At 39.9% G+C, this 16,447-nt stretch overlaps 1 protein-coding gene across 6 annotated transcripts in view; it reads left to right on the forward strand.

Moving 5' to 3' along the window:
* Positions 1-16,447, forward strand: part of CPEB3 (cytoplasmic polyadenylation element binding protein 3) — a 256,201-nt gene that overhangs the window by 90,352 nt on the left and 149,402 nt on the right. For 4 of the 6 annotated variants that reach the window (XM_030940515.1, XM_030940513.1, XM_030940516.1 and 1 more), the window contains one exon: positions 6,424-6,583. In XM_030940515.1, the coding sequence (XP_030796375.1) occupies positions 6,424-6,583 (160 nt within the window). The remainder of the gene's footprint in view (positions 1-6,423; positions 6,584-16,447) is intronic. The other 2 variants (XM_010381317.2, XM_030940514.1) reach the window with 1 other exon arrangement.

Here is a 16,447-nt window from a genome sequence, read left to right on the forward strand (position 1 = left end):
CAGGCTGGAGTACAGTGGCATGATGTTGGCTCACCACAACCTCTGCCTCCTGGGTTCAGGAGGTTTTCCTGCCTCAGCCTCCCGAGTAGCTGGGATTACAGGCATACACTACCATGCCTGGCTAATTTTGGATTTTTAGTAGAGACAAGGTTTTTCCATGTTGGTCAGGCTGGTCTCAAACTCCCGACCTCAGGTAATCCACCCGCCTCGGCCTCCCAAAGTGCTGGGATTACAGGCGTGAGCCACCGTGCCCTGCCAGTTAGTCCTTTCTTATGCATTACATGCATTTAACTTTGGAATGTTTTATCCAAATATATGTTGCAGTCGTGTGATAAATAGAAAACCCTTCCTTAGGAATTCCTCTAAAAAGTTTTTCTGTTTTCTATTACCACATTTATCTTTTCCTAGCTCTTTCAGACATCTACCATCCTTTTGATTTTTGGTCCTGACTGTGTCCCTTTCTTCCCAACTAAGTCCCCATTGTTCATGGGCCACACTGCAGCTAGTTAGTATAGAAGCGTTAGAACATTACTGGTATGGACTTGAGAGTCACAGACCTGGTTTTATGTCCTTATTTCTGATCAGCTCTGTGACTGAGCTATTACAGAAACCTTTGTGAGCCTCAGTTGTTTTCCTCAGTGAAATGGAGATAATACCTACCCTGCAGGGTTGTGATGAGGAAGGAGATAGCACTTTAAACCATTTAGTCCAGTACCTAGCACATGGTTAATTTTATCATTTGGTTCCAGAGCTACTTTTATCCCCAAATGCTGTTGACCCTTTCAGTCTTCCACTTTGTATGTCTAGCGGAGGAAATGTCTGGGTATAAGCTAGAAAAAAGATAGCAAGGGATTCTGGATTCCTCTTCCAAGAAAAGGGCAGGTGAATGGGATAGGGCTATTAGAGGCAAACCTGGGATTGCCTAGAGGTAGATCAAACTACTTCTTGAGATTAATTAGTTGTCAGTTGAGCAAAGGTCATTGACCAAGGGCAAGTGAGGGTCAAGTTGCTTGTGTTGCAGAGTAGGGTCAAAGAAACCTGTCTCTGGATTGTGACAGATTAAGTTAAAGGGAGTGTTTGTAAAAAGGATTTAAGGCTAGATGGAATAGGAGGAGGTCAGGGAAGCAGTACAATGAGAATACTTAAGAGCATAGTCTGGATTTGACTGGATTTGAGCCCTGGCTCTGCCACTCACCATCCCTGTAACCTTGAGCTAGTTATTTATTCTCTCCAAGACTTAATTTTTATTTTATTTTATTTTATTTGAGATGGAGTCTCACTCTGTCACCCAGGCTGGAGTGCAATGCCATGGTCTCGGCTCACTGCATCCTCCGCCTCCTGGGTTCAAGCGAGTCTCCTGCCTCAGCCTCCCAAGTAGCTGGGGCTACAGGCACGTGACACCACACCGGCTAATTTTTGTATTTTTAGTAGAGATGGGGTTTCACCATGTTGGCTGGGCTGGTCTCGAACTCCTGATGTCGCAATCCACCCACCTCAGCCTCCCAAAGTTCTGGGATTACAGGCGTGAGCCACTGCGCCCAGCGACTTAATTGTTTATTTTATAAAATGGGACAAAAGCTACCTACTTAATAGGGCTGTGAGATAATGCATAAGCATACTTAGAACAGTGACAGGCACATATTAAATGCTTGATAAATTTATTAATATTAAATCCAGCTGAGGGAAGAAAGAGGCCTAATGCAGTGGAGGTGAGCTGTTCTGTGTACAACTAACTGACAACATCTTCATTGGTTATCTGCAAAGAAAAGAGTCAATAATGGGCTGCATTATTTAGAGATTTTCTAATACTTCTTGGTGTGTTTGCTTGTTAAAAACAAATAATGATGTTTTCCTGTTTCTCTATATTGGGAAACAAAACTTATGAAAAAAGACCTAACAGGTTAGTTGCCACTTGTAACCTTTGTCATTGAATGATAAATTGTGGCCGAGTTTTCTGTATACATAATTTCTGTTGATGAATTCCACTGTAGATTTTTCTGTTTTTTCTATCCTTTTTGTTCTGTTTCTTGCAGACTTCCTGGTTAATCACTTATTTCAGCAACATTTACTACTTCTAAAACAAAAAGGATGCATGGTATGCGGCAAATATAAGTTGATGAGGCATGGATGGAATTAATTTTAATGAGAACTCTCAGAGGCCTGAAGTTTGTTTAATTAAGCCTGTGTAAATTCTCTCATGCCTTTCACATGTCATATGTTTTCTTCTGTTGAGCATTAGTGAACACTGTTAGGTTAGTATCTGTGAACTGCTAGGTTTAAAAATTCATTTTTCAGTACTCTTGAGATGGCATCACAGAAATCTTTTTGTGCTCTCCCTAATATTGTGGTAGCCACCATGGTACAGATGCCTGTATGTTCTGTTATTTAGTACTGAAGAAACCATGAAGAGAGAATTATCCCTCCCCCCTTTTTTTTGAGATGGGGTCTCACTCTGTTGCCTAGGCTGGAGTGCAGTGGTGTGATCTAGGCTCACTGCAACCTCCACCTCCTGGGTTTGAGTGATTCTCCTGCCTCAGCCTCCCGAGTAGCTGGGATTACAGGCACCTGCCACCACACCTGGCTACATTTTTTGTTTTGTTTTGTTTTTTTGAGACAGAGTCTTGCTCTGTTGCCCAGGCTGAGTGCAGTGGTATGAGCTGGGCTCACTGCAACCTCCGCCTCCTCAGTTGAAGCGATTCTTGTGCCTCAGCCTCCCAAGTAGCTGGGACTACAGGCACGTGCCACCATGCCTGGCTGATTTTTTGTATTTTTAGTAGAGACAGGGTTTCATCATGTTAGCCAGGATGGTCTCAATCTCCTGACCTTGTGATCCGCCTGCCCTGACCTCCTGAAGTGCTGGGATTACAGGCATGAGCCACCGCACCCGGAAAATTATCCCATTTTATAGATGAAGATAACCAAGGCTTAGAAACATATTCAAAGTGACATGCCAGTAAGTGGGAGAGCCAGAATTTGAAAACTGGATTTTGAATTTAAAATTTGTGCTTTTAAAAACTAGGCCACTGGGCCGGGCGCGGTGGCTCAAGCCTGTAATCCCAGCACTTTGGGAGGCCGAGACGGGCGGATCACGAGGTCAGGAGATCGAGACCATCCTGGCTAACACGGTGAAACCCCGTCTCTACTAAAAAATACAAAAAACTAGCTGGGCGAGGTGGCAGGCGCCTGTAGTCCCAGGTACTCGGGAGGCTGAGGCAGGAGAATGGCGTAAATCCGGGAGGCGGAGCTTGCAGTGAGCTGAGATCCGGCCACTGCACTCCAGCCTGGGCGACAGAGCGAGACTCCGCCTCAAAAAAAAAAAAACAAAAAAAAACTAGGCCACCAACTGCTTCTCTAATACACAGTAAATCAGAAGACTGCAAAAGTGACCCTCTGCAAGGTGGCCAGGCTTGTTTATTGCCTGCTGCTCACACTGGTCCCTGCCCTCACTTTACTGTCTAATTTTACTGAACAGAATCATGGGTTTGTAAAGGCTTAACTTGAAGAATCATCCAGTTTAGTGGCTCTAGCCAGTCATAGAATTTATTTTGTTTTAAATTATGATTAAGTAGGTTTGAGCTGGAGCCCAGGAATCTGTGTTTTAATTGGCTCTACATGTGATTTCTGACAGTCTGACAGGTTTGGGAACCATTTCAGTTTAGTTACATGAATCCCTCCTCCCAAAATCCTCTTTTAATTTTCCTGACAGGTAGTCATCTAATGTCTGATATCCATTTGTGATAGGAACTCACTGTTACATTGGCAGGAATGTGCAGTTAGTTTCAGTGCAATTTTTCTATAGAAGTAACCATGGATTTAATTGATCTCTTTGGCCAGATTTTTATACTACTCAGGTTTTGGCATTGAGGGCTCTTGAATCTTCTCTGAACCTTGCCTTCTTCATGTGTAAATGGGTATGTTTTTATCTACCTTGAGGGATTATCAATAATTAAATGAAAAAATGAACTGTCCTGTCCGGAAAGATTCTTGAATGCCTTCAAATAGCCTATTCTTATAGTTCCCTTACCATGTCAGTCTATTCTGAAACACTCTCATGTCTTCAGAGTTCTAGTTAGAAGTGTGGATGTTATAGAGGGCTCCTAGATAATTCATTTTGGGATTGTTAGTGCCAGAAATAGGTTATCATTTTGCCTCCTCATCAGCATACTTCTTTACCTCTAGCTTTTTCTTTGGACAAAGTATATGATAGACACTCTTATGGGTACAGATAAGCCTGCATTTCTGGAAATTCAGCTTTACTCCTTAGAGTTTCCACTAATAACTTGAACCCAAAGCAAAACAAATGATCTGCAGGAAGACTTTAAATCTAAAAGAAAAGACCTTTTTAGATTGTATAGAAACCAAAGTAGAGAACCAAAGAAAATATTCCATGTCTCTTTCCTATCCAAGGGGAGAGATAGGTAATGGGTGAGTGTTGTCCATAGAAGAGGATAAATGATCAAATGCAAAGCTGGAAAAGATTGTTCAAGACCCTGAAAATAATCTCTCATCACTGTAGGTTGACTTGGTTTGGTTGTTGAGATGTATGCTTGTCTTGCTTTTCTTAACCAAAGCAAACTTGATCTGTTCTTTAGTATTAACTTAGAACATGAGCTATGCTTCCCTTGAGGCTCAGAGTACTAAGAAGAGTTTGTAGGTGATGGTCTCCTGAAGGCTTGAGTGAAATGTGGTGAAATAACGCTTTTTTCTTTACTTAGTTTGTGTTAGATTTCTAGTTTCAAAATGTTTTTGAATGTAACATCTTGAAAATACTTCTTTGGGTTAAGGTTTCTTCATGTGAGTGCTTTTCAAAAGGTAATTTTAGTACTTTGGACACGTTAAAAATTTTTTTTTCTTTTTGCCATTATCTTCATGAATACAAGTTTAAACACATTTTTATTTTTATTTTTTATTTTTACTTTTTGAGATGGAATCTAGCTATGTCGCCAGGCTGGAGTGCAGTGGTGTGATCTTGGCTCACTGCAACCTCCACCTCCTGGGTTCAAGCAATTCGCTGCCTCAGCTTCCTGAGTAGCTGGGATTATAAGCATGTACCACGTACCACCACGTCTAGCTAATTTTTGTATTTTTAGTAGAGACAGGGTTTCACCATGTTGGCTAGGATGGTCTCAATCTCTTGACCTTGTGATCTGCCTGCCTTGGCCTCCCAAAGTGCTGGGATTACAGGTGTGAGCCACTGTGCCCAGCCACATTTTTATTTTTAAAAAGTGTATCCATATATGTAACTTACTGGTCAGAAATGTTAAAGATATCCAATACATTTTCATTGAAATTATAGTTGCCCTTTGGTTTTTCAGGAAAATGATTCCATCTGAGTTCTTAATTGTTGTGGTCTTTATCATTTGCAATCAGGAATTCCAGACCAGCCTGGGCAACATAGTGAGACCCCATCTCTAAAAAAAAAAAAAAAAATTTTTAATTAGCTGGGCGTGGCGACATGTGTCCTAGCTACTAGGGAGCCTGAGGTGGGAGGATCACTTGAGCTCAGGAGGTCGGGGCTGAAGTGAGCCATGATTGCACCACTGTACTTCAACCTGGGCAACAAAGCAAGACCTTGTCTTAAAAAAAAAAAAAAAAAAAAAAATTACGATCTTCCTCTAGGGGGGAAACATCTCTGTTCATTTGACAATGAAGTTATTGGGTGGAGGGTAGAAAGCAAAACCAATTAACTTGACTCTTCCTTTTAAATTTACTATTTTAGTTCATTTGCAAGAAAGTCACTCAACTACATTACGTTATAGAATATTAGGGGAGATGATGCAATTTAATTAGTTATGGAGACTTGGATTAAACTTAATGTTGCCAAATCATTATTCCTTCTTTTTTTTTGAGATGGAGTCTTGCTCTGTCATCCAGGCTGGAGTGTAGTGGTATGATCTTGGCTCACTGCAACCTCTGCCTTCCAGGTTCAAGTGATTCTCCTGCCTGAGGCCCCCCAAGTAGCTGGGATTATAGGTGCACACCACCACACCTGGCTAATTTTTGTGTTTTTAGTAGAGGCGAGGTTCCACCCAGTTGGCCAGGCTGGTCTCGAACTCCTGACCTCAAGTGATCTGCCCACCTTGGCCTCCCAAAATGCTGGGGTTACAGGTGTGACAAGTCATTATTCTTAATGAAGAGAGCAGGATCAGCACAGTAGCTCACGTCGGTAATCCCAGCACTTTGGGAGGCCAAGGCAAGAGGATTGCTTGAGCCTAGACATTCGAGACCAGCCTGGGAAACATAGCAAGACCCCATCTCTACAAAGTAAATAAATACATCAACAAATAAAAAGAAGGACTGTATGCTATTAGAGCTCTCTGTAACTTTCATTCATGTCATCAATCCACAGCAGGAAGCAAATGATATGGTGTTAATTTTATGAAGTAATTTTATGTATTGTCTTGTTTTTGTTTTTATTTTTAGGACCGGAGTAGGCCCTATGATACTTTTAACTTGCACTCGTTGGAGAACTCCTTAATGGATATGATAAGGACTGATCATGAGCCTCTGAAAGGTAAACACTACCCTCCCAGTGGCCCACCAATGAGTTTCGCTGATATAATGTGGAGGAATCATTTTGCAGGTTAGGAATATTCATATGTCCATTTCTTGCTTGGTGTTTTAAGCAAAAATCAGCTTTTTAATAATTTTGATTTTTCTGGTTTGTTTTTTGTTTGCTTGTTTTTGTTTTGCTTCTGTAAAGCATTGTGGAATGTATTTAAAGTTGATTTCTTTTAAACCTGGGTTCAGCTACCTATAATAATCAAGGTGGATTGTTGTTATCAGTCATGTCTGGCAGGAGCATGAATTGGGTAGCTGAGATCAGTCACATTATGAGTTAATAGCATGAGACCAGCAGCCAGGTTTTCTGGGCTTTGTGTATTTGGAATCCTCAGCTGAACCTGGATAATTCATTTAAGTCCATGTATATATACTGCAAGGAACTGTGAGAGTTAGTAAACCAATCTCCAAAGATTACTTCAGAAAACTGCATATAAAGGATTTCTATTTTATTAAAGCATAATCACCTTCCTAGTATAGGAAGTATCACTACACAGGCTTATGGGCAGCCAGTGACCCTTTGCATTCTCTGAGGCCAAAACACAAGAAAATATCTTAAATATAAGGCAGAAGTTCTCAAAGTTAGCAGTATTAGAACTTCCTGTTTTTAGAGCCTATGTAAATTCAGGATAGATGTTGGTGTCTAATTCATAATTGCAGATAGTTCTTTTTATGGATTATAGGACTTTTTAGAGACTTTATGATATTTTAAAATACTGTAATTACAGTATTTTAAATATCCATTATACTTGGGTTAAGATCTAAATTTCTGAAAACTGTGAAGAGTTTTCATCCATGGGGATGTCCATCTTGTATGAACCATTACGTCTTTCAAAATTGTGAGGAATTCACTCCCCTCCGGTTCTCTCTAGGCCCACATTATAGTGTGAATGACTGAACACCTGATGCTCATTTCGTCAAGCCACACCAGAAATCTCTTTCATCATTTTCTTGTCACACTCATGATTTTCTTCTGCTTTCCTCATTTTCCAGTGAAAAGAAAGTAGTCAATAGGTTATGAAGAAAAGAAGGGATTTTGGGGAAAGCTAGTTTTTTGGGGTTTTTTTTGTTTTTGTTTTTGTTTTGAGACAGTGGAGTGCAGTGGCACAATCTTGACTCACTGAAACTTCCGCCTCCTAGGTTCAAATGATTATTCTACCTCAGCCTTCCGAGTAGCTGGGATTACAGGCGCCTGCCACCTCGCCCAGCTGGTTTTTGTATTTTTAATAGAGATGGGATTTCACCATGTTGGCCAGGCTGTTCTCAGACTCCTGACCTCTAGTGATCTGCCTGCCTCGGCCTCCCAAAGTGCTGGTATTACAGGCGCGAGCCACTGCGCCCAGCTGATACTGGCATTTTAAGGAAAATATTTAAAAAATGTTTTGACTTTAAAAAGTGGAGAATATTATAAGAACAAAAAGGTAACTAAAAAATAAAAGATTGTGATGGTATATTCTTTGTCTAATTCCCGTATGATAAGCATTATCCATGCTTCTATCAGATCTTTGTAATTTACTGCTAGGCCTTGACTTTAGACTCTTAGATTGTTTCCAGTTTTTCCTCCATTAAAGGTAATGCTGCCATGGATGAGTTCTTGCACATAGCTTTTCCTTAAGGTAAATTCATAGTAAGAATCTTTGGGTCAAAAGAGATAAACATTTAGGTGGATTGAGCTTTAAGAGAAGGATGGTAGGCTAGAGGACCTACCTTGTGGCTTCTGTATGAGTCTGTTCAGAAGCACTTCCCTCTATACTATCTTGCTTTTCCTCCTCCTTTTTTTCTTTTTTTTTTGAGACGGAGTTTCGCTCTTGTTGCCCAGGCTGGAGTGCAGTGGCGTGCTCTCAGCTCACTGCAACCTCTGCCTCCTGGGTTCAAGAGATTCTCCTGCCTCAGCCTTCTGAGTAGCTGGGATTACAGGCATTTTCCAGCACGTCCAGCTAATTTTGTGTTTTTAGTAGAGACGGAGTTTCTCCATGTTGGTCAGGCTGGTCTTAAACTCCTGACCTCAGGTGATCCACCTGCCTCGGCCTCCCAAAGTGCTGAGATTATAGGTGTGAGCCACTGCGCCCAGCCTCCTCCTACTTTCAGTATCCTTTACTCCCACTTGAACATGGGGAACACTATTTTAAGGACCTCAAAACTCAAGTACAGAGTAACTGGTCTTTGTTTTTTTGAGATGAAGTCTTGCTCTTGTTGCCCAGGCTGGAGTGCAATGGCGTGATGTCGGCTCACTGCAACCTCTGCCTCCCAGATTCAAGTGATTCTCCTGCCTCAACCTCCTGAGCATCTGGGATTACAGGCACCTGCCACCACTGCCAGTTAATTCTTGCATTTTTAGTAGAGACGGGGTGTCGCCATGTTGGCCAGGCAGGTCTCAAACTTCTGACCTCAGGCGATTGCCCATCTTGGCCTCCCAAAGTGCTGGGATTACAGGCCTATGCCACCCCACCTGGCCCCAGAGTAACTGGTTTTTGTATGTTTGTTTGTTTTGATTTTTTTTTTTTTTCCTAGAGCTTAATTTCCTTGGTTTTTCAGAAAAAAAAAAATATTTTTACTCATTATAAGAAATCCAAATAGTGTGTAAAAGGACGAAAAGGAAAGTAAAAAAGAAAAAAAAAATCACTAGAGGCTGGATGTGGTGATCGCTTGAATCAGGGAGTTGGAGGTTGCAGTGACCGAGATTGTGGCACTGTACTGCAGCCTGGCGACAGAGCGAGACTCTCTCAAAAAAAAAAAAAAAAAAAAAAAAAAAATCACTAGAGACTCTCTACCTAGAAATAACAAAGGTTATTATTTTTATTAACATCCTTCCAGATATTTTATATTCTCCATATAGGAGAAGAAATTACAACTCAGCCTTTCTGACTTTGCAGTCAGTGAAACCTGGGTGTGAATTCTGTCTCTGCCTCTGTCTGCCTATTAATCTGGATAAATTAGCCTCTTCAAAGCCTCAGTGTCCCTATTGTTAAAATAAATTCCCTACTTCATAGAGTGAGTACGAAGATCAAATAAAGTCCCTGGCACTAGAAACTGCTCAAATGTTATCCACAATTTTTTCTGGAAGTAGTATGGTATCCTTACAATATTGACTTCTTTCCAACTAGACTGCAGCTAAATGTTGAAATTTTTCAGATGCACGTTGTCAAAATTTTATATTTTTCATAAGTAAGTAGTGATTATTGAAGGATAAACATCTTATTTTCAAAGCCACTTAGAAAGGAAAATAATTTTTCAATTATTTTGGCTTTCCAAAATTGTATATCTGAATGATGTAAAAAATATAGGATATCCAGTATTTTAAGATGTACTTGAAGAACATGGTAAAAATATGTTCACAATAATATTTTATCTTAGAAATGTATTCAGTAAGAAATCCCTTTATTCAACTGCCCTGTTGATTCAGGGGAAAAAACTATTAGCTTGGGAGATAACAGAATAGGAAGTTTAGGAGATAATGAGACTTCTGTTTTAGTAAAGTAAATAAGCTTTAATAGTTTTTTGGTTATGTATTCAGTTGACCAGCCCTGAAAATATTTGTAGGAAATTTTAAAAGTTTCTCTATCTCATCCCCCATGATAAAAATTGTATAGAAGAAAAGCTGAATTGAACTTTCTTCATAGCACACTGAAAAATATCTTCTATAGCATTAGACAGATCACAGAATGCGTATTTAAATAAAAATTGGACTAATTTATTATTTATTTATGTATTTATTTTCTGAGCTGGAGTCTTGCTGTGTTGCCCAGGCTGGAGTGCAGTGGCGGGATCTCAGCTCATTGCAACGTCTGCCTCCCTGGTTCAAGTAATTCTCCTAACTCAGCCTCCTGAGTAGCTAGGATTACAGGTGTGTGCCATCACACCCGGCTAATTGTTGTATTTTTTAATAGAGACAGGATATCACCATGTTGGCCAGGCTGGTCTCAAACTCCTGACCTCGTAATCCTCCCTGCTCAGCCTCCCAAAGTGGCTGGGATTATAGGCATGAGCCACTGCGCCTGGCCGGAATAATTTCTTTTTCTTTTTCTTTTTTTTTTTTGAGGCGGAGTCTCGCTCTGTCGCCCGGACTGGAGTGCAGTGGCCGGATCTCAGCTCACTGCAAGCTCCGCCTCCCGGGTTTGCGCCATTCTCCCGCCTCAGCCTCCCGAGTAGCTGGGACTACAGGCGCCCGCCACCTCGCCCGGCTAGTTTTTGTATTTTTAGTAGAGACGGGGTTTCACTGTGTTAGCCAAGATGGTCTCGATCTCCTGACCTCGTGATCCGCCCGTCTCGGCCTCCCAAAGTGCTGGGATTACAGGCTTGAGCCACCGCGCCCGGCCTTTTTTTTGCCTTTTAAAGATCCCAAACTACAGTGCTTGGCTGTAACAGAAGAAGGTAATGATCTTCTGGGTTTGGTTTTGTTTTTTGTTTTTTGTTTTTTAACTATGTCTTAGATATACTTTTCCTTTTGTTTGAGAGAATGCCTCAGAGATGAGAAAGGTGGCTTTTGAAGAGGGTAATGCTCTAATGCAGCTGTTTCTTATTTTATTTATTTATTTTTTTTGAGACAGGTTCTCGCTCTTTCACCCAGGCTGGAGTGCAGCGGCACAATCTTGGCTCACTGTAGCCTTGACCTCCCAGGCTCAAGCAATCTTCCTGCCTCAGCTCCCTAAGTAGCTGGTACTAGAGGCAGGGGCACCATGCCTGGCTGATTTTTTCTATTTGCTGTGAAGACAGGGTTTCGCCATGTTGCCCAGCCTGGTCTTGAACTCCTGAGCTCAAGCGATCCTCCTACCTCAGCCTCCCAAAGTGCTGAGATTATAGGCATGAGCCACTGGCCCTGGCCCTGTTTCTTATTTCTTTTTCTCAGTATAGAAATCCTTGGGTTGGCAGATGTAGTAGGAGGGAGCAATTGTTCTCTTCTCATTTCTAGTGGATTGAAGGAAAATCCAACTCTCTTCTTAACTGTGAGGATTAAGGGGATTAATGGTGTTGAGAGAGGTGGAGTAAGAGATAACGAAAAAGATTTGTCCCTTTTGTCTTCCTCATAGCTGTTCCTTGACTTTCTACCTGTAATGCAGTTTCACTAAGCTCCTATAGAACCACTCTGAAAACTCATGGTCATTTGGTTTGATTAATCATATTCTCCCAACTCTAGAAGGATAATAAGGAAATAGCAACTATAGCACATTGAGCAGAGAAGTAAGATCATACACCCTAACTGGGGAAGCCCAGTATAGCAGGCATCTTGGCAAAAACAGGGAGGAGTTACTTTTTCTTCATCCCATGCAATTTCCCTCTTATAGCACAAAAAAAGGCCTGGCTGACTATTTGGGGTTAGTGCCTGGTAAAACATTTTTATGTATTTGAATTTTCTCTTCCCTCACCATTCATGGAACTGAGATTTGAAAAATGAAAAGAAAAGATGTCAGTTGAGAAATGATATTGAAAACTTTGCTTTTCAAAGGTATACTGAGAGTGTCTAGAGAAAAATAGCTTATCTTTCGGTAGTAGTGCTTTAAAGCAGATAATGCCACCCCTTTGGTGTTAAAATGGAAGAGATAATGCCACCCCTTTGGTGTTATAGCGGGATTTTTCTTTATTCATCACAATTTAAATTTAGTATTATAGAGCCTTTCACAAAATTTGTCCCCTCTTACGGAATTTTGAAGTCCTCTTATTTTATAAAAATATGCCTTCATTACATTTTATTTGCTCGTTTGTTCCAGAAAAATATACTGTCTCTTTACTTCTGTAGCTTGAATTATTGCTCAGTTCTATTTTTGTGTTATCTCCCTTTAGCCCGTATCAGTTTATCTTATTTGAAAGTTAGCAGATTAGGGCACAGGTTCTAAGTCAGCAAGAAGTGATGGTTCTTGTTTTGTATATTTTTGGGGGTCAGAGACAGTAAGTAGAAATTGAGTGATTTGTATAAGTACTCTCCATTAATTTGTGTAATCATCCTTTAAGCATAGCATTTAAATCACCTGAGTTTTTAGCGGCCAGGCATGGTGGCTCATGCCTATAATCCCAGCACTTTGGGAGGCTGAGGCGGGCAGATCACTTGAGGTCAGGACTTCAAGACCAGCCTATCCTACATGGTGAAACCCTGCCTCTACTAAAAATACAAAAATTAGCGGGTGTGGTGGTGGGCACCTGTAATCCCAGCTACTCAGGAGGCTGAGGCAGGAGAATCGCTTGAACCGGGAAGGTGGAGCTTGCTTTGAGCCAAGATTGTGCCACTGCACTCCAGCCTGGGTGACAGAGCGAGACTTCATCTCAAAAAAAAAAACACCTGAGTTTTAAAAGACACAGATGGTGGTGGTGGTGGTGATGATGATGATGATGATGATGATGATGATTTTGAGACAGGGTCTCCCTGTGTGACCCAGACTGGAATGCAGTGGTGATCTCAGCTCACTGCAGTCTTCGCCTCCTGGGCTCAAGCTCTCCTCCCACCTCAGCCTCGTGAGTAGCTGGAACTATAGGTGCATGCCACCACACCCACCTAATTTTTTTTTTTTTTTTGTAGAGATAGGGTTTCGCCATGTCGCCCAGGCTGCTCTCTAACTCCTAAGCTCAAGCGATCCGCCCACCTCTGCCTCCCAAAGTGCTGGGATTACAGGTGTGAACCAGTGCATGCCACACTGGGAATTGTGATTTAATTGTTCTCGAGTACAGCCTTCATTAAATGAGGAAACAGAGGCACAAAATATTTAACGACTTGCCAAAAATTGCGCACTACCAATATGTGAATAAACTAGGATTTGACCTCAGGTCTAAGCTCACAGCTTTTGATTATTGGTTATTTGGAACATACTTAGAATATTATGTACCAAAGTTTTATCATTTCCTTAAAAAGGAGATTAAAAAAAAGTTTACTGTATTTTTACATATCACAGTATTACATTTTTAAGATAGTTTTCTAAAGGAACATCTCTCTAACTTTATAGAGAAAATTAGTGTAGAATATGCATTTTACCTATAAGTCTTTCTGAAACGTGGCACTAACATTCTGTTATATGAAGCTTTCTGAAGTACTTGCCTTTTTAGAGCAAAGGGAGTGATTAGAGGAAGGTACAGCAGTTGTTCCCTATCTCATAACACATTGTAGAAGTAAAGAGATGACTTTCATAATTAATTATGAGTTAATACAAATTTCGGTTTTTATTTTGGACTCACAAAAGCATGAGTTTAGTTGGATTCTGAAACTTTGAATCATGATAGACGTAGGGTTTTTTTTTATAACTAGTGTTTTAAATATGAATGTGAATTGAGCTTCTGAGACTGTGATTTTACAGAACGAATAACCATATGTAACCCTGTTTTCCAACCTCTGCCTTCATCCCCTCTCACCCCTATTTATCCGATCCTGTGCAGTGGGAAAAGTGGGACACAGTCTCAGATTTCCACAGCATCATTTAACTCAGTAAAACCAAGTATGCCTTCCAGTTTTTGAAACCTTATATTTTACACTATACTTAAAAGATCGCTAGCTGACAAGAACAATTTAAAAATAGCAGACCATGGACAGGTGACAAAATGTCATGCTGGCAGCACCAGACTGCATTATACAAAAATCACCAGATGTCACACACTTGATTCTGTTTTCACAGCTGATTAAACAGCAGTATTTGTTGGACAAAAGGAAGAAAAAAGAAATGGCCTTTTCTGAATTTGGAATCAGTTTTTCTTTTGCTGTTATATATTTTATTTTCCTCCAAAATTCCTTAATAACTGTAAAACTTAAGATATACAGTATATTAAGTTAAAAATTATGAAATAATTTCAATTTTAGAAAAGAAACCTTTACACATATACACTCCCAAACCTGGAAGACTGTAAATCAAAATGTTAACAGTGCTTATCTTTGGTGAACTTGTTTTCTCCCTTTTTCTGTATTACGTGATTTTTCTCCAATGAAAATGAATTGCATTTTATAATCTAAAAATTACTTTTGGACGAGGTTAAGAAACTAACTTAAAGATGCTGTGAGTGATTTTACTTTAAAAAATTGCATTATTAGTTGGGGGAAAAATTCGATTATATTTAGATAATTGATTCTGATGGATATGGCTTTCTTGACCCAGAGTTTCTTTTCTTTTCTTTTTTTTTTTTTTTGAGACGGAGTCTTGCTGTGTCGCCAGGCTGGGGTGCCGTGACACAATCTCGGCTCACTGCAACCTGCACCTCCCAGGTTCAAGCGATTCTTCTACCTCAGCCTGCAGAGTAGCTGGGACTACGGCGCACGCCACCACACCCAGCTAATTTTTTTGTATTTTTAGTAGAGATAGGGTTTCACCATGTTGGCCAGGATGGTGTCCATCTCTTGATCTCATGATCTGACTGCCTCGGCCTCCCAAAGTGTTGGGATTACAGGCGTGAGCCACGGTGCCCAGCCTGGAGTTTCTTATAAAATCTTTTGTTGCTAACTTTCATCTAGAGACCTGTTGAAGTCAAAGAGGTCAAAGAATTAGAGAGAATACCAGGAAAGGTAAAAAGTGTTCTGCTTTTCATCAATTAGTGATACCTTCAATCTGTAAAATATTGCCTAAGCCTCTTGTTTTACTGCATCATAAGAAAGTTTAGGTTGGAAGTAATCAGTGTAAGATAGAGAATGATAATTTGAAAACTACCAAGCTTCCTTTCAGTTTCATCTTTCCAAGCTGAAAAGTTCTAGAAGCTCATGGAAAGGGTCAAAAAGGATCCATGCAGGTATGTTTAACTTCTGGAGGACAAAAAGGGTACCCCTTTATGTTTGGAAAACTAGGTAGTTATAGGAACATGTAAAAACTTTATTTGATATAGTGGTTGTAAACTACATAATTCTTTACCATACATGGTTGTAGACACAGGAAAGAAAATAAGTCAAATAAGGATCAGTTAAATTCAGGCTTGCATGATTTCCTTGATAACCCTTTATTATTATTCTAGGAATATTTAGGGAATATTGTTAACTTTTTAGACAGCACACCCTCCTCTAAATATTCCTTGGTTGAAGTTTGAAAAGATCCTCCATATATGCGATTTCCTTAAGTTCTGATGGGCAGTGATTTTGAAGTCTTGATGGGCTTGTAGGTGGACTTTCCAGTAACTGGCTAATTACTGTTATATTTGAATACCCCAGAAAAGGATGAACACTGGTTTAGAGTAAATCATATCTAGTTTTCATGGATATTAGTATTTCATGATAATAAATCCACCTAAGGTCTTGATTATCCAGAAATGATGGCAAGGACATTGAGATAGCTAACTGAAATGAGAATATGCTTTCTCCCTGCTGAGTCAAAGCCTTGTTCTGGTGACAGTTTTTCCTGTTATATGTTCTGATAAAGGTAGTGGTAGGAGATAACACTTGTTGCTGACTATAATTTTCAGGGACTCTAAAATGACTTAGGAACTGAAAAAATGTCAGGCACATTGAACAATTACATATAGATACAGTACATGTATCTTTTAACAATGGGGTAGTTTTTGAAATTCCTAATAGTTAACTTCTAGTAAATATGAAAAGGTTTATGAAAGCTATAAAAATAAAATAGATGATTCTCTTAGATGATTCTTTACTCATATGGCTTTTTAATAGAAAATATGATCTAATCTAAGAAAATAATTTTACTATATTACAAATGCTAGCAAAATTGTCTCTGCAAAACCAGAGAGAGATGAAACATTTTTCTCCTAATAAGTTTGAAATAATAAAAACTAAATTTTTTTTATTGAAAGCTCTATAATGCTTCATGATAAAGTTAGAACAGTTTCATCAGAATCCATCAAATTCTGGTGGATTTTCTTATTTATGGATGTATTTAAGATTTTCTCATTCTTCAATACATACATACACACAAATACAAGTGACGCTTCACTTGCGAGGGTTTTGTTTTTCCCTGCCTCTTTTTTTTTTTTGAGA

This window comes from Rhinopithecus roxellana, chromosome 11 (assembly GCF_007565055.1).
Source record: "Rhinopithecus roxellana isolate Shanxi Qingling chromosome 11, ASM756505v1, whole genome shotgun sequence".
Taxonomy (NCBI): domain Eukaryota; kingdom Metazoa; phylum Chordata; class Mammalia; order Primates; family Cercopithecidae; genus Rhinopithecus; species Rhinopithecus roxellana.